Source organism: Accipiter gentilis, chromosome 8 (assembly GCF_929443795.1).
Source record: "Accipiter gentilis chromosome 8, bAccGen1.1, whole genome shotgun sequence".
Classification (NCBI taxonomy): domain Eukaryota; kingdom Metazoa; phylum Chordata; class Aves; order Accipitriformes; family Accipitridae; genus Astur; species Astur gentilis.
Genome location: NC_064887.1, coordinates 44,539,056 through 44,559,229, shown reverse-complemented (window position 1 = coordinate 44,559,229; position 20,174 = coordinate 44,539,056). Strand labels below are relative to the sequence as shown.

At 40.8% G+C, this 20,174-nt stretch overlaps 1 protein-coding gene across 1 annotated transcript; it reads right to left on the bottom strand.

Moving 5' to 3' along the window:
* Positions 1-1,257: 1,257 nt before the first annotated feature.
* Positions 1,258-20,170, bottom strand: LOC126041655 (scaffold attachment factor B1-like). The gene is given in 22 exon segments (XM_049807635.1): positions 1,258-1,642; positions 1,861-1,927; positions 2,155-2,267; positions 3,040-3,152; positions 3,992-4,031; positions 4,799-4,936; positions 5,467-5,760; positions 6,405-6,541; positions 7,090-7,178; positions 7,924-8,069; positions 9,050-9,150; positions 9,246-9,395; positions 11,599-11,699; positions 12,453-12,502; positions 12,931-13,282; positions 13,285-13,428; positions 14,413-14,440; positions 15,255-15,317; positions 16,513-16,791; positions 16,880-16,944; positions 18,610-18,697; positions 19,617-20,170. Coding segments are annotated over 22 exon segments (2,877 nt in total). The 5' UTR covers positions 19,809-20,170; the 3' UTR covers positions 1,258-1,515.
* Positions 20,171-20,174: the final 4 nt, after the last annotated feature.

Sequence of the window (20,174 nt, the reverse complement as noted above, 5' to 3'; positions counted from 1 at the left end):
TGGGGGGGCATATGGGGGAGAAACACACGCCGGGGAGAGGGTAGGTGAGGGTACAAAGGTGCATGGGGGGACGCGGGTGGGGATGACCTACCCCAGGGAGTCCACCCAGGACGATCCACAGCAGGTAACTCACCTGGGATAACCCGCAACAGAGCATCCACACCAGATCATCCACACGGGGAGGACCCCCAGCAACGCCCCTTAAACTGCCTGTGCATCACCCCCAGTCTTGCAGGGGCAAGAGGGATAGGTAGCCAGATAAAGACATAGGGGGCTAGTCAGAAGGATGGGCAAGAGAAAGAAGGACCAAGAGTGGGACACAAAGAGTGATGCAGAGCAGCAGAGACAGAGACTAGAAAAGGGACAGGCATCTAGACTGAGTTTCACTTTTATGTGAACACGACACCTGCATGGTGTACCAGCAGCTTGGGGATACAGCAGCTCTTAGGATGGCAGCACTTTCTAGTTATACTAATCTATGGTATAGCAACTGGTAGAGGAATAAATAAGAAAACATGTTGATACCTCTTCTCCCTCAAATGCAGATAAGGACATACACATCCACAGTCACAGATTCATTGCATCCCTTAGAATCTCATGGTGTTGAAGGTCAATTATCTCTTTCGTTTACTGCCTTTTAAGCCCCTCATGAGAGGCTGTCCTGGTTTCAGCTAGGATAGAGTTAGTTGTCTTCCTAGTAGCTGGTACAGTGCTATGTTTTGAGTTTGAGTATGAGAAGAATGTTCCTAACACTGATGTTTTCAGTTATTGCCAAGTAATGTTTAGTCTGAAGTCAAGGATTTTTCAGCTTCTGATGCCCAGCCAGCCAGAAAGCTGGAGGGGCACAGCAAGTTGGCACAGGACACAGCCAAACTAGCCAACAGGGTATTCCATACCATGTGATGTCATATCTAGTACATAAACTGGGGGGAGCGAGGGCAGGGGGACCATGGCTCAGGGACTAACTGGGCATCTATCTGCAGGTGGTGAGCAATTGCACTGTGCGTCATTTGTATATTCCAACCCCTTTATTATTACTGCTGTCACTTTATTAGTGTTATCATTATTAGTTTCTTCTTTTTCTATTCTACTAAACTGTTCTTATTTCAACCCATGAGTTTTACTTTTCCCAATTTTCTCCCCCATCCCACTGGGCAGGGGGGAGTGAGTGAACAGCTGCATGGTGCTTAGCTGCTGGCTGGGGTTAAACCAAAACAGAGGCATATTGCCAAAGACTCTAGACACATGAAATTAGTAGCCGTAAAGTGATTTTATTATTTTTGAAAAAATGGAATGTTTCACTAACAGAAACTTTAAGTGATGTTTGACCAAGAACATGTTTATTACAAAAAAAAAGAAAGCAAACCGACAAGTTGACATAATATTCGGCTACAATGCAGCAGCAGTCTTGCTTTTTGTAATCACAAATTCAAGGTGACCCCAGTTAATAAAATTCACCAACATTGTCATCTGGCATTTAAAAAAAAAATATATATATGTATATATATAGTGCTTTCAGTAGCGGCGGGTAAAACGGGGTTCAGCTGGCCTGTTTGTCCGCTCCTGACCCGTAAACACTCCTTGTATTCCACTACTCTGCATTATCTGGCTCTGGTTTCCAACTTGCGTGAACCCTCCGCGCCTAAAAACAAGACCAGACAAATTGAAAATTGCCCAGAAAAGTTCATACTGCCGTGACTGAGAAAAGATGTTTGCTTAGGTTTTTTTTCTACTTGCCAATCCATAGTTAAGTAGAAGCTGGAAGTATTATTTTTCACAATCGACACAGGAAATTCTTCTTTTATACAGATCAGTCAACTATTATTAAAACATTATAAACACACTGACAAAGCTTCTTACCCCGACATCCCTCCTCGATTCATCACATGGCCTGGTCCTGACTGACCAGGCATGCTTCTATCACCACCTAATTTAGAGAGAGACAGAGAGAGAGACAGAGAGAGGGGGGGAGAGAGAGAGAGAGAGACAGACTTTTGTGTTTTCCTAATAAAAAAAGCCACCTTGTTCCCAGAATTTTATTTGCTTTCTCAGTAATGCCGTTAAAGCTCCATAGGAATTTTAACTACCGCTAGAAGTTCAGCAGCAGTAATTCATAGAAAAAACCACGATCACACTGGTAAGCAGCAAGTGTACCTTGCCATCTCTCATGATCCCGTCCCATCATTCCTCCATCCACATTTCCCTGCCATGAACGATCTTGATGCCCCTCTAACTTTCGACCATGATCTCCCCAGTCACGTCCATCTCTTAAAAAAATAAAAGAACATCTTCTAGGTGTGTCCCTTATCCATTTAGCAGCATAGGGTAAAGCCAAACACCGTACCCCATACAAAAGTGTATTAAATTGTTAATCAAGCTGTATCTATAGCCACCCATTCATTGCAATAAAAACTGGTCAAAGAGAAACAATGAGAACCTTGCTGAACAGCATCCTTCGCACAACAAAGCTCATCTTTTTCTGATCTACAGAGACATAATTAGTATTGCAATGTACTAAAATACTCAAACATGGAACAATTCATTAACCACCATTCCTCTGGTATATTAACATAGACCTGAACATCATGAATCTGGAATATGCCTAGCTCAACTAGCTGGTTTGAAGAAAAAAACATTACATTTCCAGATGAGTCTCAGTTGCCCACAATTGCAGAGATTCTGACTCGATTTCCTTAAAATCTGACTGCTAGCCACAAATGAGACTTTTATATGCATTACTGGTGCATCCGGTACAGGACTGAATCTCATCTGTAGAAAAGAAAGGTATTTACAAGGGAACCACAGTTATGAGCTGAGCTAACTGAGCAGCACTACTTTACTCACTACAACGCTCCATTCCCTTGATGCACAGGGGAGCTACATGTGTGAATTCCTTGCTTCTCCAGATGCTCGAAGAAACTATCTGGAGAGAGGATTCACACTTGTCAAACTGCTTCCGTTGTCACCCTTCAAAGGTTCACGAAGAGTTAAAAATTTTAAGAACCAAGAAATCACTTCCCTTATTTCACATGCACTAACCGGGTTTGTGGAGGTATCCCTCTCCCTTCACTCATTCTTCTGTCAGACCCATAGCCACCCCAACTATCCCGGGAGTGACGATCAGGCGCTCCGTGTCGTTCATCTGGGTAATGCTGGAAGGGAAATGGTACAGAGTTATGCTAAGAATCAATACAAGATTTCTTTGAGGATTGCAAAAACTCAGCTCTTCAGAGGCTGCCTTTCTATATGCTGTCAGAAAATAAAACAGTAGCTGTCTCATTTTTTACTAGTTCCATTGTTGCTATTGTGCACAATTCACTCTAGGCATTTATTTTATTTCACAGCACAGATTCCACTCTGCTCATTGGTGGGATGGGTTTTTCTTGTTTGGTGGGATGGGTTTTTCTTGTTTGGTGGGATGGGTTTAAGGCTTGCATTCCAGCTCCAGATTTTTAATTTTTACATAGAATATCTGCCTACTTCCCACCTCTTCAGAAATGAAACATTATATGTATAAAGTATACCAGTGTGGTACTGGTTTTCACACCTGTCCTTTTACAGTCATCTGCCTTGTCCCATTATGACATCAGTTATATTCTACAAACCATTTAGATAAACATCAGAGAAGGGATCCCTTACCAAGGTTAAGACACTACAGTAACTACCTCTTAATGCAATACAGACAGCTAAGATGGTTAACCAGAAAACTTATTGCCATGTAACCAGCCTGAAAAGATGCTGTTCCGTAGCTCCCATCGCTCAGAGGTTTCCCCCCACCCCAATCAGTGGCTACCGCCCTAGCGAGCAGAGAACTTAACTTACATTCCACACATTAACATACAAAAATCAGTTGCTGCTTGAACATCTGCTCAGTTTAAACCCGGTGGTGGTTGCATTTAAGAACTAAGCAGCACGCGCACTGTGTTCTTTCCACTTTGGGGTCAGTTTGTTTGGCTTTTTTAACTGAAGAGGTTATTTGGGTATAACGCACCTGCCCATCTCGATCTGGTATTCCTCTCGAACTGTCTCTTCTGGAATAAAAAAAGAAAAGTTTCAGTTGAACCAACACAGTAATCATAATTCTGCTATCTGTATGAAATAGCGCATGAAAATTTATCTTCATTATGCTGTAAATCTGAATCCCAATGTCTGTTTAGAGGCAAGATATTCAAATGAGTTCTTGTTTCATAGGATAGAAAGAGATAAAAATAACATCTACTGCTGTAATATGGGTATGCAAGGCATCACTGAGTCATGGTCAGGTACTCGATGGTACCAAGGGAGAATACTGAGTGAACCTACCAGTATCAGAAATGAGTCACAAGCAAAGCAGTATGGTTTTTGCCAAAGACCCTTTGAGAGCAACACAGAAGTCTCAACAGCACTATGCAGAAAGTATTTTTGCATTCTGTGGAACTAAAAGTCTGCGCTAGCTAAGCTGCAAAAATCAAAGTAGGAAAAGTTTTAAAGCAAAAGGAAATGGCTCTATCTTAGGCCAATGAACAGGGATTCATAAACCAGACTTCCATACAACTCAAGAGAAGCTGCAGGATCCCCCTCAGCATCACAGCAGACTACATTAGGACTTGGCTTATAATCTTTATGCAGGTTCTTTCTGGTATATCCATAAATTATAGAAACACAGAATTGCAAGTACATAATAAAATTAGACATGAAAAAGGCACAAGAGTCATTTGTTCCGCTCTTCTCTTTTGGCACCCTTCAAGCCATCAGTAAGCTACAAAAAGACACCTAATTGCCATACAGGTATAGAAAGAAAAGACACTGTCTTGCCAACCTGTCCAAACAATGATCTTGGTATCGGCCACGATCCCTGTGGTCAAAGTCATGGAAGCGGTCTTGACGACTAAATTCAGAATGATACCTATCATCCATTGCCATTCGCTTTGCCTCTGGCCAGTACGGGTCATCTCGCCTGCAAAGAAGGTCACAATTAGTAGTAATCTCAAACCAATCTTCCTTTCCTGCTCTCTTGGTATCAGAGCTCATTAAATCTAATTATCCAAACAATTATTTTTTATTTATAATTAAAAACCCTTGTGTGTTTAGGGGGCATCACGTTTCAGAGGAAGCTAGGTGTATCGACACTACACAAAAAGCTTAATCTCAGCATGTGCTGATGTGAGAAGAGAATGAGTATTTGTTTCCACTAGCAATCCTGCTTTAGAGTCAATATGCAGTTTCTATTCTCGGCCACCCTTCTTTGGGAAATAAGAATTTTAAACATGCTGTAATAAAATTCTGCTTGCAGGTATACGAGTATGACACTTGCTCTTTCTGAAGATCAATATTAAAGTGTTAAAAGCAACATGTAAATAGTCTTTCAATTGTGAGCTCCCATGACTGCTTTAGCAAGAGTACTCACAATTTACATAGGCTTTTAAATGCTCTATCTGTAACTGGATGGGGCCAAAGAGTTTGGAATCTCATCACAGTTATCGTTACCTGCTGTCAGGATCATAAGGCCTTCTCATGGCAGATCGTCGTTCTTGTTCATAGCGTAGCTGTTCCTGCTGTCGTCGCAGCTCCTCTCTCTCTCTCTGGATACGTTCCTGTTCTCGTCTCCTTTCCTGCTCTATGTGCATTCTTTCTCTCTCCAATCTCTCCCTCTCCAACCGCTCTCTGTCAAGACGCTGCCTTTGAAATTCAAGTCGCTCTCGCTCTCTCTGGAGCCTCTGTCTTTCATCCCGCTCATGAATAGCCTGAAGACGCTGTTCTCGTTCTCGTCTCTCTCTCTCTCTAATTCAAAGAGATATTGTGGTTTTGATTAAGAATCTTAAGTCTAAGCTTTATTGCTTCTTTGTTTTGGCTGGGGTTTCTTGTTTGCTTTTTCAAGTTTCTATGTTATTCCCACTACCTGCTTAAATGCAAATGATATCTTCTCAACTAAGTCACAGCTGCTTTGTTTAGGGAGGGGAAAAAAAAAATTTAAAAGTCCCTACAGATGAAAGAAGCAAGGGTAAGCATTCTGCATAACTAACACGGTATCTACTCTTAAGTCAGCTCTAGAAAAGTGTTCACATAGAGCACAGCATGTCCCAAGACAGAAGTCTGACAAACAGTATTTACGAACTTCCAGGCAAAAATCAAGTATGGAAATTCAAATCTGATCCGACTAGAACATGAGACCTGAAAGCACCTACAAGAGTTATTATTCAACAAGTCTCCCAAAAATTATAGGCTTAGAGAAGATCGATTTCAGTAGTAAAAAACTTTGTAATTTGGCACTATGTCTGTTCTGTCAATAGATTAGTACGAAATCGATCTGAGATACTAATGTTGGAGGGCCAACAGGAGACTACTTTGCAGCCTGTTCAAAACACAGATAAGGGAAGTAAAACCAAATGCCATTCCACATTTAGAGCAAAACTGGGAAAACCCACCGGCGTCTTTCCGTTTCCCTGATTTCTCGCTCCCTCTGTCTCTGACGTTCACGTTCCCGCTGTTCTTTGATTTTATCAAATGATAAAATATCTTGCTTTTCTTTGCTCTCGGATTTGCGATCCTGGCTTTTTGTACTCTGAGTTAAATCAAAACAATAAATTAGCTGAGCACAGTGCATTTTTAGCTAAAATTCCTAGGTAAAAGGCCTACGTTATGCCAACCTGAACAAAACAGGCTATTGTACCTTCCCAGAGGTAAACAATGCTGGAATTCCATGGAAAAGTAGGTCAGGGAAAAGTACCCTGAATTTGGGTAGAACTTCTAAAGAGTTTAAATATATATAAATACTAGGGGCACATGATCTGACTTGCACCAGTGGCAAACGATACACCACTTAAAGGTCACTGGTCACCACACTCATGCTCGAGGAAACACATCATCTTAACACCAGTTTCATATTGCAACTCTACTTCTTCAACTAGGACTGCAGTGACAAAAAACTATAAAGAAGGTGAAGCATAAGCATTTACCTTTGCAGCATCCTTAACACCCTAATGCTTTCTAAAAAGTGATAAAAGGATAACTGTTCCCAATGTGCAAGGCAAAAAAACCCTTCAACTATATGCACAGAAAGCTATTTGACACCTATTTTTACACAAAGACTTCTCTGAAAGTTTTACTCACCCTCTCTTTTGATGTAGAAGTTTTCACACTAATAACTGGTTCTCCTTTAGATTTATCCATTACCACTGTCCTTTCGGTTCCTCGACTTGCTATAAAATAAAATGCATCCGAGAATAAGTAATACACAAGACATTCAAAAATTCTTGCGAGATTTAAAACAGTCAAGAAACTAAGCAGCAAAAAGTTATGTTATTGAGGTTTTAAATAATTTATGGAAGAATACATTTATGATTTAAATAGCTTACCAAGATTTGGCAAAGTTAGGGATGGGGACAGTAAAGCTATCACAAAATTACAGTAGTGTTTTCTGGCAGGGATGACAGTTAAAAGAAAGCAAATTTAATGTCATTCTTCTGTCCGCAAAATACATCCCTTTGCCACAGTGGAGGGGAAAAAAAAAGCACACAGAACTGCACACTGTGTAAGGTCTAAACCAGTGATAGTTCCACAGAATTCAGAGTCTACCATTTTGAGTATTTAAAGACCCATAATTATGAAAACTTTGTTGCTAAGTAACTAGTGTTCCACGTCAGAAAAAAAAGTTTTCAAGGTATTTTCTGGTGTTGTTTTTTGTTCACCAGGAAAACCTCAGTATTCCTAAGTACACTTCATGGTCTTTTTACTGAATTATGAATCACATCTAATAAGAACACTGAGATTTGCAGAAGCTGAAGTCTTCTAATCAGCCACGATTCTGAATGTTTATGCTTGTTCTTTTTTTTGGATATAAAGTAGCTTTGTCGCAGTCACTTACGCTCTTTGTACCTTTTTTTTTAAATTTGTTTTAAAAAACAAGTATCCTTGAAAACATTTCTGAAAGGCAGCTAGAATTACCTGATTTGCTTGCCCTAGATCTATCAGAGGATCCAGCCTTTTGTTCATCTTTCTCTTTTCCTTCTTTTTCATCTTTTCCATCTTTTTCTGATTTCTTAGCATCATCTTTTTTGTCAGTCTTCTCCTCCTTCTTAATACCAACAGACCTACAGGTAAACTTTGCTTTAATAGAGAACCTAACAAGAAGTGCTATATAACCACTCTGATCAAGCAAACCATGTCCAAAAAAAAAAAAAAAACCAAAACCAAAACCCCCCAAAAAACCCACCCACCACAAAAAAAAAAAAAAAAAAACTCAAAACCCTCTGGAAAATACTCTCAAAAGCACACTTCCAATACCTTCCATGCTGCTGTGCTGAAGACAATGCATACTTGTATGCACGATTAAGAGTAGCAACCAATACTAAGCTAAAGCTGACCGAAAGTGAGAACCAACAGATAATACTTCTGAATATTTGGAGACTTCAAGTGCTATAAGTCAAGTCTTCTGTTCTGCCTATAAGTAAAGTTCACGCTTAGCATAGGGGGAAGAGGGCCCACCAGGGCAGAGGTCAAGCTCCACCAGAAGAGCTTTTGTACACAAATAGCTTAAACACTCGATGCAAGCAGGCTAGCCTGCCAAAGCATCTCCTTTGTCGAATCTTTTAAAATTTTAAGACAAAACAAAAAGTAGTAAAGCAAAATGCCTCTTTCAAAAGCAACAGACCACCTGAAAAACAAGTATTGATGTATCACTCACTAAGCATGTAAACAGTCTATCAAAACAGCAGACAAAATCCTGGAAATATCTGCCAGTTAAAAGAGCAGGCCAAACCAGAGTCAGATCAGAGGACAAATGATTCTGATAAAAATAATGGTTTATCCAAGAACCAGCTGATTGGCTATCTCCTGATATAAGTTTTGATACTAAACCCTGAAAAGCTCCTTACTTCTGAACAGAGGGCCAATTAAGCAGCATGTACTGCTGTAGAACACCAATTCAAAATTTTCAAGTGTTACTCCTATTTCAGATGCAGTATGAAGTGGCAAATCAAGATTTATTACAGTTACTGTTCACTTTGGTCACGTGGCTGCATTTCAAATGCGTGGCCTTTAAACATAGAGAAATACAAAAAAACCACTTTACTTCTCAGATTTGGACTCTGCAGAATGGTGCCTGTCTTTTTCCTTCCTTGCTTCACCTTCCTTTTTGTCTGAAGGTTTTTTCCCAGCTGGTTCATTTTTTGCCTAGAATTTTAGCCAGAAATATTTTTATAAGAGACAGACATTAAACTTGCACACTTTTATTTTCATTACACTCTCACAGAATAGCTACCACTTACCTTTTCCACAGAAATCATTTTTCCATGCAGCTCTGTTCTGTGGAGATGATTAATACATTTAGTGGCTTCCTCAGATGTTGACATTGTAACAAAGCCATAACAGCGAGCACCAGGACTGCGAGCATTTGTCACTACTTTTGCACCGACCACCTTTGGGAAAAAAATTACTCTGTTTGCAGATCTGTTGCCAAATAAATTCTAACTTAATCACCATTTGAGCAACTCTGTCGACCAGTACCACGCAGTATAGCACCAATCCACTTTTAAAAGGAAAGGTATATGCTCGGCACACAACATTCCTTCAGCATTCTCAGAAGACAACGTTGCTAGGCTCATCTGACAGGCAGCAAAGGAAGGGTTATCATTTTAACTTGACCTCTACACCGTTGGGCCAACCATGCTCTAGAAGTGCCTCGCTAAAGACTATTTCACAGAATATGATGTGAACAGCTTTTATACCCAAGTCAACAGCAATACAAACACAGCTGAAAAGGTTCAAATTTAAGATTATTCCACATGTGTTCTGAAGAGTATAAAACAAACACAGAATTCCATGAAACAGATAAATCTGATTGTGGAACAGATTGTTGATACAGCTCTGCTGAAAAAGAGACTGCCATAATAACCAGCTCAGAAAATTCATCTTAAATTTGCTGAGCAGGTCACTAACTTAAGGAAGACATATATATGCAGATGTATTGGGTTTCTGTGGCAAGGTTTTGGTAGCGGGGAGGCTACAGGGGTGGCTTCTGTGAGGAGCTGCTAGAAGTTTTCCCTATATCCAACAGAGCCAATAGCAGCTGGCTCTAAGACAGACCCACTGCTGGCCAAGACCAAGCCAAACAGTGACAGTGGTAGCGCCTCTGTGATAACATATTTAAGAAGGGAAAAAAATATTACTGCAGCAGAGAAACTGCAGCCAGAGAGAGGAGTGAAAACATGTAAGAGAAACACCCCTGCAGATACCAAGGTCAGTGAAGGAGGGGGAGGAGTTGCTCCAGGCACCAGAGCAGAGGTTCCCCTACAACCCATGGTGAAGGCCATAGTGAGGCAGGCTGTCCCCCTGCAGCCCATGGAGGTCCATGGTGGAGCAGATATCCACCTGCAGCCCATGGAAGACCCCATGCTGGAGCAGGTGGATGCCCAAAGAAGGCTGTGACCCCATGGGAAGCTGGCTCTGGAGCAGGGTCCTGGCAGGACCTGCAGACCCGTGGAGAGAGGAGCCCATGTTGGGGCAGGTTTTTTGGTAGGACTTGTGACCCTTTGGGGGACCCATGCCCGAGCAGTGTGCTCCTGAAGGACTGTAGCTCTGTGGAAGGGACCCATGCTGGAGCAGGGGAAGAGTGTGAGGAGTCCTGCCCCTGAAGAGGATGGAGCAGCAGAGACGTGTGATGAACTGACCGTAACCCGCATTCCCCGTCCCCCTGTGCTGCTGGGGGTGGGGTAGGTAAGAGAATTTGGGAGCGAAGCTGTGCCCGGAAAGAAGGGAGGGGTGGGGGGGATGGTGTTTTAAGATTTGGTTTTATTTCTCACTACCCTACTCTGGTTTGATTGGCAATAAATTAAGTTAATTCTCCCTAAGTTGAGTCTGTTTTGCCCATGACAGTAATAGCCGAGTGATTTCTCCCTGTCCTTATCTCGACCCACGAGCCTTTTGTTATATTCTCTCTCCCCTGTCTAGCTGAGGAGGGGGAGCAATAGAGCAGCTTTAGTGGGCACCTGATATCCAGCTAGGGTCAACCACCACAGCAGGAGGGGTGTAATAATAATTAAAAAAATCCCACTTTGTCTTTTCTTACAGGACACCTCTGCTCGTTTTTATCCACAGATGATGATCTCTGACAGCACAGAAGCACATTTATATTACATTCAGAAATTTATTAGGAGGCAAGGGAGATGGTCATGGAAAGAGTTCCCTTCCACAACTTCTGGTCTCATATCCTAGCTGGCACTGAAGAACAAATGGAAGACTGCCCTCAAAAGCTAGATTTCTCAAAGGAATACCCCTTGAAATTAAACAGTTTAATATAGCATTAACTACCACTGGACACCCAATAGGTATAATTAGACTATAGCGTACTAGATGACAACCCACCAGTCTCTCCTGTCGAGGATTGCCTCATTTTTACACATATCTGGACAGAGATTCTCTAAAATCCGGATTTCTGCCTGCCCACCTCCATTGCAGACAACCTTCTTTATGAAGTATGCTACTTTCAGGTACAGTCTCAAAAGAACACAAAGTTAAGTGCTTAGCCTACCCAGTTTTTTATTAGGAAAAAGAAGATCTAAATTTAAGGTCATCCTTTTAAACTGATAAAATGGTTTGTTAATTTACATATCCACTACATACCTTTCCATACTTGCTGAAAAGATTCTTCAAGTCTGTAGCTCTAGTAGAGGATGAAAGTCCGCTAACCCACAAATTTCTGCCAGAACCACTACCCGCACGGCCTAAGGTACAAAAAAAGCCAAACATAAAAACCTATGTAGCACAAGAATGCAACAGTGAAAAAGTAATTGCCCTATAACCCCATTTTTCCTTCATAAAGCTCTTCAAATACAATTCTACCTCTACCTTTCAATCAATTTTAAAATAGACATATTGCAGCCTGCAAAAATGAACTTCTGAACTCCATACTTGATGTGCATTTGAATAGTCTTAATGAGTTTTATCTACATATTGTCTTCCAACACTTCAATCACTTATGCGAATTATTAAATGTTAATTCACGAGAGACTTTTTTTAAAAAAAAAAAACAACTTCGACAGTTAATAAGGTTACAGAAATTACATGAACTGAAATTTACAATTCATGCTTTGAAGGCCTATGTCACAACTGCCTTAAGGGTTCACCAAATTAACAGTCCCCACCAGAACTGCCACACAGAGTATAAACCTATAGAGTTAGGCATCTGTTGAGATTTTTCAGACAAATCCTGGTCTTGCTGGTACCTATCAACATTCACAAAGCTAGTGGGACTCCAATGTAACTACTACAGTGAAGACATATGCATGCTTAGGGACTTAACAAGAAACAAAAAATAAGCAAAGCAAGAAAGGCAAGTCAAAAAGTGAGCAGAACTATTACCCCAGTCGCTCCTTTGAATGGTTACTTACTACAACTGACCCACAAGTAATGGTTAGATTCGACCCCGTAACATTTTTTTCTAAGACATTTGTACAGTTTTTTGAAAAGAAACATACCTTTCTCATCTTTTGAGATTATCTTTGTATCTCTGTCCTCCTCAACAGGGCTAAAGACAAAACACCACGTTATTCAACCAATCATATGCAAAAAGAACATTAGTTTTAGATTGTGCACTAAAATTGGATACCTACCAGTAAGTTAGTTCTGAAATAAACTCTATCTTTGCAAATTTATAGAAGAGTGACAGGAAATATGGGATTCATATCCTTAAACAGACAATTCTGTTTTGCAGATGACAGAAATAAGAGTAATTTAAGAAAACAACCTTTGAAGGTTGAGGAAGGAAAGAAATCAAACCCTCTGTGTTTAAAAAAAATAAAAATATCTGCACATGGAGAAATAAAACAGACTCTTTAGCAATAGGCTACAATTTCATCAGTCTCGGTGGCCAATTGAAGGAAACAGCTTATTCGCATCACTTAAGGACCAATGAAAAAAAGATAGCATCTGGTCTATAACGGAGAAAAAACAAACCTCTTTTTCTGATCACCGCCCTCACTGGTTGAGGACTCTTTAGTGGCAGGGGATTCCTCAGAATTAGCTTTGTCTTCTGTTTTCTTGGCATCTTCTTTGCTACCTTTGGCTTCAGGACCTGCGCCTTTTTCCGCTGTTTCCCCACTAGAGGCTTCCAGGCCTTGGGAGCGTTTGCTACTCTGATCGCTTAGGGTCTCTACTACTAAAGATTCAGAGTCCGGTTTCTCTTCCTCTATTGTCTGTTCACTTGTCTCCCCTTTTGCTACAACTAAACGCTTTGCTTCCTTCCTTGCCATAGCTTGTGCCGATTTGCTGTCCAAATCTAAAGCATCTTCCTCCAACTGAGCGGCAGCAGAGCGTCCTCTTCCTCTGCTAGCCTCTTGCCTGGCACCACGTTACTTGCTTCCTGTGCATGTGGCCGCTCCGCTTCGGAAGTTTCTTCGTTAAGTAGTTCAGATTTACAAGTTTCCCCCAAAATGTCGAGTATTTTCTCATTTTCTACGGATTTAACAGGAATAGAATGGCACAAGATTTAATCACCAGGGAAATACAGCAATCACAAATGTGGAACTGGCATGGCTGCCACACTAACACCAAGAGAACTTCTAAGCTACACAGAGATTGGAAAACCCTAGTGTACACAGTGTTAAAAGTACTACGCTAACCGCTCTCTGACAAACTACCAAATCAGCCCTAAAATGTTAACAGGGAAGAAAAATGCCCCCACAGATTTAACAAAAACCTTCTGGCTGATCCTTGATATTCTTCATGAAATCGTTCAGCTCTGTTTCTTCTCTAGTTAGCTTCCAGAGTCCGAGATGCTTAACTGAACGTAACAAGGCACTGAGAGTTCAATTTCCAAATTTCTGTGAAGTTCTTTTAGCAGACAGTCCAACATGAGAACTGGGCATCTTCTGATGGTGCACGAGTGCATTTGCAGTCCAGAAAGTGAATAGGATCTGTAGAAAATTCCTGTGATGATGGTGTATTCCTTCTTCAGAAGTCCAGTCACTCTTTAATTTCTGTTCTGTACCAAAGTTTTGTATTACCTACACTCCTGTATTTATATTTATAGAACTACAGTAGTGTGATATCACAAGATCTGTTTTCAGAACCTTTATGTCTTCAAGGCTCATTCCTTAAATCCACTGTCAGTAACAGTTCTATGGAACCATTTCATCACATTAAATACACGTTTTCAAAAAAGCAGTTATTCACAGATCTGGTGATATGACTGGGTTTCCAATCTCCATGACCCTACATGACCTGGACTGTCCACCATAATAACGTACACTACAGCAACGCATTTAAAAAAGAAAAACCAAACAAGAAACCAAAACAATCAGGGACACAAAAAGAATTAAATGAAGAATGAAACTCTTTCAATGCCCAGGACTTTTTTTTTTTTTTTAATTTAAACAAAACCAAAACAAACAAACAAAAACCACACCAACAAAAACACAAGAACAAAAAAAACAGTACCTGGCTCCAAAGGTAACTCTTCAAGTTCCTGCAGTGAAAAAGATTAAAAGAGGAGAAATATCACTATTTCATAAGAAGTCAAGATGTTATTCTGAATGACACCTATCATCCCCCCAAGATAGGAGAGAATTTAGGAAAAGAGTTACCATAATTTAGCCTATTTCAGCTTTGAAAACATTGAATTTTAAATAAATTTCTCACAAGAAGGTTTAACATTACTTTTTAATGTCTTCCAAGCTTTACGAAATGTGTAAAAACTTCAGTAGTTCTCAAATTCAGACACCTGTTGAACACACAGTACACACTCACATGGGTAAATAAATCAATAAATGTAAGCAGCATAGAGCAAAGCTTATCTTCCTGTTATGCTTCTCTAAAGTCTACTTCACGAAGTCTGCTTTCTGAAAACAGGATCGACAGAGACACCAGCTTCACCTGGAGCTACAAGTGTCCTTAACTTACCATGAGTGATCTGGAAACAAGGCCAGTATTTCAGGAATAGATCAGTTTCAGCTTTCTTGTCAATATAGGATATGTACATCTTTGATGGAAGCTATATATTATGTAAGGCACTGAGGTGGTTTGTACAACAGATAGGAAGAATCCAATCTACCACCCAAACTCAGTATGATATATACACCATATATATATATATATAAAAATATATATAACCTGACAGATACATATATCTTTGTCCATGTAATTAGAAAGGTATTAGCTCCTATTCTTTGCAGAATAATGCACCTACTACGTACTACATGTACATATAGTGTTTCACCATACAGTTTATATGGCATATTTTACGCCTTTTTGTTCGTAAAGAAAAGTTGGTTACCATTTACCTTTATTATGGTTAAATCAGATGAAGAAGCATCTAAACTGTTTCCAACATCTTCAACCTCTACCTTTAAAAAGTAAACAGAAGACGTTTTGTTATCTACAAAAGAATGGTATTGTGAATGAAACCTGAATGAGAAATCAAAGATTTTGTTTTCACTGGCAACCAATATTAAGCAAATATGCCTAGCATCCAAAACAACTAATAAGGGTAAAAACTGACCAATGATCCCCATGCGTCTTCCCAATTCCCACTGACTAAATAAGCTTTCTCATTACCTCTCAATTATGTTGGTCAACTCACAAAAATCTTTTAAGGATGGGGATTCCAACAGCAAACTTTCTCTAACTCTTTGTTATTTACAGCAACAACATAGAGCCAAAAAGTCTATGGGACTCAATAACTGTTTCCTTTACTGATAAAAGAGGACCACAAGAGCTGACCTGGACTCCGGTAATTTAGTCACTGAAAACTACTACTTTCTGGGTATTTCTATTTGACTTGTGTGGGGCAGGGATATTATTGGGGATAGGGTGTTAAGCTTATTTCTGCAACTTTCAGATTTGGGGGGGGACGGGGGACACCACCCAACTTTAGAATCTTGTAGTCCAGACTGATGACACAATGTGCACACACAACAAAGAGCTATACTTCCCTATCAGATGGGGCAGAAATAACTTTCTTTCTTCAAATGCTTTGTTGTACCTTTCAGGAGATAAACACTTGACTTCAGGAAAAAAATATTATCTTCTAGCCCAGATGGTCAGTGTCATATAAGCAGTGCAGCAGCCAAACACAGAAAGCCAACATAAAAATACTTTCAACAACTGAGTAACTGCAAGATCCTATCTTAACAAAAAAACCCCTAGAATATATTTCCCAGAATGTTGCTGTTCAGCTGAAGTAAAGTAAATAAGGCTACAGCATTTGTATGCCTCACATGTCCTCCTAAAAAAAGATATGAAAATGGGAATGTAAACATAAGATGAAGCAGAGACTTCAAAGCATGATTAAAACAAACGCTTTCTGGATTACTATTAATTTGTACAGTCATATGTGTAGAAACAACATCTAAGCATTTTAAAATCAAGAACGCTATTTCCACAAATATGTAAAAGAAGAAAAAGCAATGACCATGAGAACTGGTAGAGCCCAAAATTGTTTCAAATACTCTTTAGCTACTGTTTTGCTATTTAATTAAAAAAAGAAAAATTTTAAAAAGTAAAAAAGAATCTGATTCCACACACATAAGAGATGCATACCATCACTACTGGTATTTCTCTTGATTCTTCTTTAATTTCTGAAAACTGTGGGGATGCCTCCAAGTTACCTACAGCATATTCTGTAGGCTGATCTGGAAGTTCTTTCACTTCTGCATCAGCATTTTCTTTACTATCAGACAGTGAGTCAAGAATATTATCAGCACTGTACTCCTCTCCGCAATCTACCGCATTGCCATTATCTATTTCAGCTTCATCTAACACACTAATATCCATCATGTCAATATCCTGCAAGTTATCCAAACTTGCTTCAATATCCTCCTGTAAAAAGAAAAAAAGTATATATAATAGTCATTGTAACTTGAAAGCAATACTATCATTACTTTGCTTCAAACACAGCCTCACATACCTGTCCATCTCCCGAATCCTCTTCCAGGCCATTATCTTCTACTCCCTCTTCATCTGGTCTACGTCCTAACAACATGATGATTGTTAGAATGAAAAGAAGGTAACAATATGTATCCTTCAAGTTCTATTTTTTCATCAGAGTTGGTATTCCATTCAGTTTAGTTATCTGCTTTTTCCTTATTTTCCACAACTGAGTGTTCATATACCATCCCAGTTCAGTAACTGAGAACCATGCTACAGTCTGAGGACTGTCAGGAGTTCAGGAAGCACTGCTGTGCACTCCCCAGAACAACTAGCTCAGCTGAGATTGCAGTCATTTATTATCTCAACCCTTCATTTCCTTAGACATTTACTAGAAAGAAAAAAGAAAAACAGCAACCCAACGAAAAACCCAACACTAAACAATGAAAAAAACCTGCTGTACATGTTAAGCATTACTGCAGTGCTCCACTCAACAGCTGGACACATATCAGAACTGACATTACAGAAAACAGTATGCTCATTTCAGCACCAAATAGTAACTCCTCAAACTTAGCTCTAAGTTGTTTTTTTCATCTTTTATGAATGTTATTTTCCTCAAAAACTACAAGCATATTACAATAAAAAAGGGAAAGGGGGTTTAGAGCTAAGGGGAACATCTCATCTATTTCCATCCCAACACTGAAAGTGCTGTAACACGTGAGGTGTTCTTCTGAGATTTGCAAATGAACGTTATTACCAAAGATCTCTCTACTTTTACCCACAGTTGTGACATTTGTTCTCTTTCCAGTTAAGATTTCACATTTTAGTTTGCAAGCAAATGCAGTATCACTCCAAATTGGGTGCAATGACAAAAATCTGGGTGAAACAAATCAGTTGGCAAAACATTCAAGCTTCATCTCTCAAATTTACTTTTTCTGTAAATCAAAATGAGTAATTTAATTAAAATCCTTCATCTAAACTAGTTATTCTGCTCAGCTCTAATACAAAAGTAAGTTTCAACATTTGATGACAAAGATCAAACTGTGCCAATTAAGTAATTTCAGAAAAAATAGCAGTTATTTTTTAAAAATAAGAATTATGTAAGACTATGTCTCACCATAAGAAAAATGATGCATAGTGAAAGCCTTAAAAACACATCCAATTTCAGATATTGATTAAAAACTAGCCTTCTGGAGAGAAAAATGAGACTGCTATTTGCTATGAAGCGTAAGCATAAGACACTACAGAGGTTATTTTGAATTTGCTAGAAACTCTGCACTTCTACCTCAAAAAAAACCCTTTGCATTTCTCAAAAGTAAAGGTACAGACACATAAAAAACCAATTATCTATTTTAAAAACACTGCTGTGGCTTCAGCATTACTTAGTAATGCCTGCTACAAATTTCAGGGAACTCAGAACAAACCAACAGATCCTTTGAATGGACCAATTCCTGCCTTATTACATTACAAGAAGTTCTGTGAGTAAGGGACCGTTAAGTTTAATACCATACCACCCACCCCTAGAAGATTCAACTGTGCTTGATTTCTTCCAGAGAACCAGTTTTACCCAAATCTGGCTCAATCAAGTAATGTTAGCTATAGCTTTAGGACTGCAAAACATTCAGCAACAGCGCCAAAATTAAACCAAGCACTTTTCCAAAAGGAAAAGCAGACTTCAGAAGAAAGATTAGCAAAGTTCCATTTCACGAGTAAAAGTTGGTAGAAAACTCAAAGGGGACAGGGTGGAGATCCTCTCTAACTGCCCTGTACCTTTGCTGCTTCTTTTTGGAGTTTTCTTCATGATATTTTCTGAAACCACTGGAATTTCATCAGGATTCCCCCCTTCCTCCTCAATAGCCTATTAAGGGGAAAAGATAAAGATAGATATCAAGACAGACATAAAAATGCCATCTGTGCATTTCTGTTGAGTTTAAGAGCTGGACACCAGAGGCAGAAAAATACAGAAACAAGAATCTAGTGCTTTGAATTAGACAGCAGCAACCGGATATGCAAACCAAAGACCACCAGATCAAATCAACAAGCAGAGAGTAAACAGTAACATGTTGGTGTAAAGTTTCTGGAAAGCTGTCAGCAGCATAACCTATTGACAAAAAGAAGTCTATCCTACAGCGTTTGCAACAGTGCAGATACCTAGGGCGTTGTGACAGAGTAAGAACCTCAGATCTAGGAGACAGAAAGCATCAGTTCAATGAACGCAGTGCGCATGCTACTAACATACCAAACATTCTGATGAGGATACAGTGTACAGGCTACCAGCTAGAAAGCCAGAAAAAAAATCAGTATGCAGCAAAAAGCTTAGCAGTCAGTGTATAGAACTGTAAATCCAGGAGCTCAATGCGTGGTGGAAAGCCCAGTGAGGCATGAGGCTAGAAACACTTGGGCCGAGTGCCACGGCAGACACGCTGTGCTGTGCAGGTCTAGGAAATCAGAGGGGCCTCGCTGCATCGATAGAAACGCCAGACGCCGACACGTGCACCCCACCGCTACTACCCAAGACCGGAGGTCTCGGGGGTGAGCCTGGGACGGCCAACTACGGGGCCACGGTCGCCACGCACGGAAAGCTCGCACTGGGCCTGGCAAGCTCCACGGAACCACCCCCAGAGCCCGGCGCACGCCCCCTGGTCCCCGCAGCCCCATTCCCTCCGCTCTACGGCCGTTTGGCGCCATTTTCCTCACCAGCGCCTGGCGGGCTAGAGTGGCGCAGGCGCCGGCTACGCCTCCCCCCTCAGGCAGCCCCAGCGCGTCTCCCTGCTCACCTTCCTGAGCCGCTCCATGAGGACGCTCTTGTTTCCACTGCTGTCCAAATTGCGGCGCTTGAGTTCAGCCCGCAAGTCTATCACGCGCAGCTCGCTCAGCCGCCGGCGGTTTTCAGACTCCGAACAGGAGACTCCAGACCCACCCAGGGACGCAGATTCTCCCTGCCCGGCCGCTAACTGACTCTCCGCCATAGGGCCGTTGTTTCGACTCGCACGCACGGAGCACGGCGGGATAAAAACCACGGCGAAAAGCCGCAGCTGCACCACAAAATGGTGGCAAAAACGAGACGCGCCGAAGATAAAAGGGGAGGGAAGGAACCACAGCCCGCACGCGCGTTAACCAGAAGGACCGAAAGGCCTGCGCACATGCGCAGATGGACCTCCCCGTCTGGCGCAGGCTATTGCAGGTGCGCATGCGCACTAGTTGCTTTGACTGCCTCACCGCAAATGCGCAACCGCAGTCTGTTTCGGCCCTCTGACGCATGCGCGAGAGCTGGCGAGCCGTCCTTGAGTGCGGGCGACGCCGTCTGCGCCTGCGCAAGAGTTGTCATTCACGTT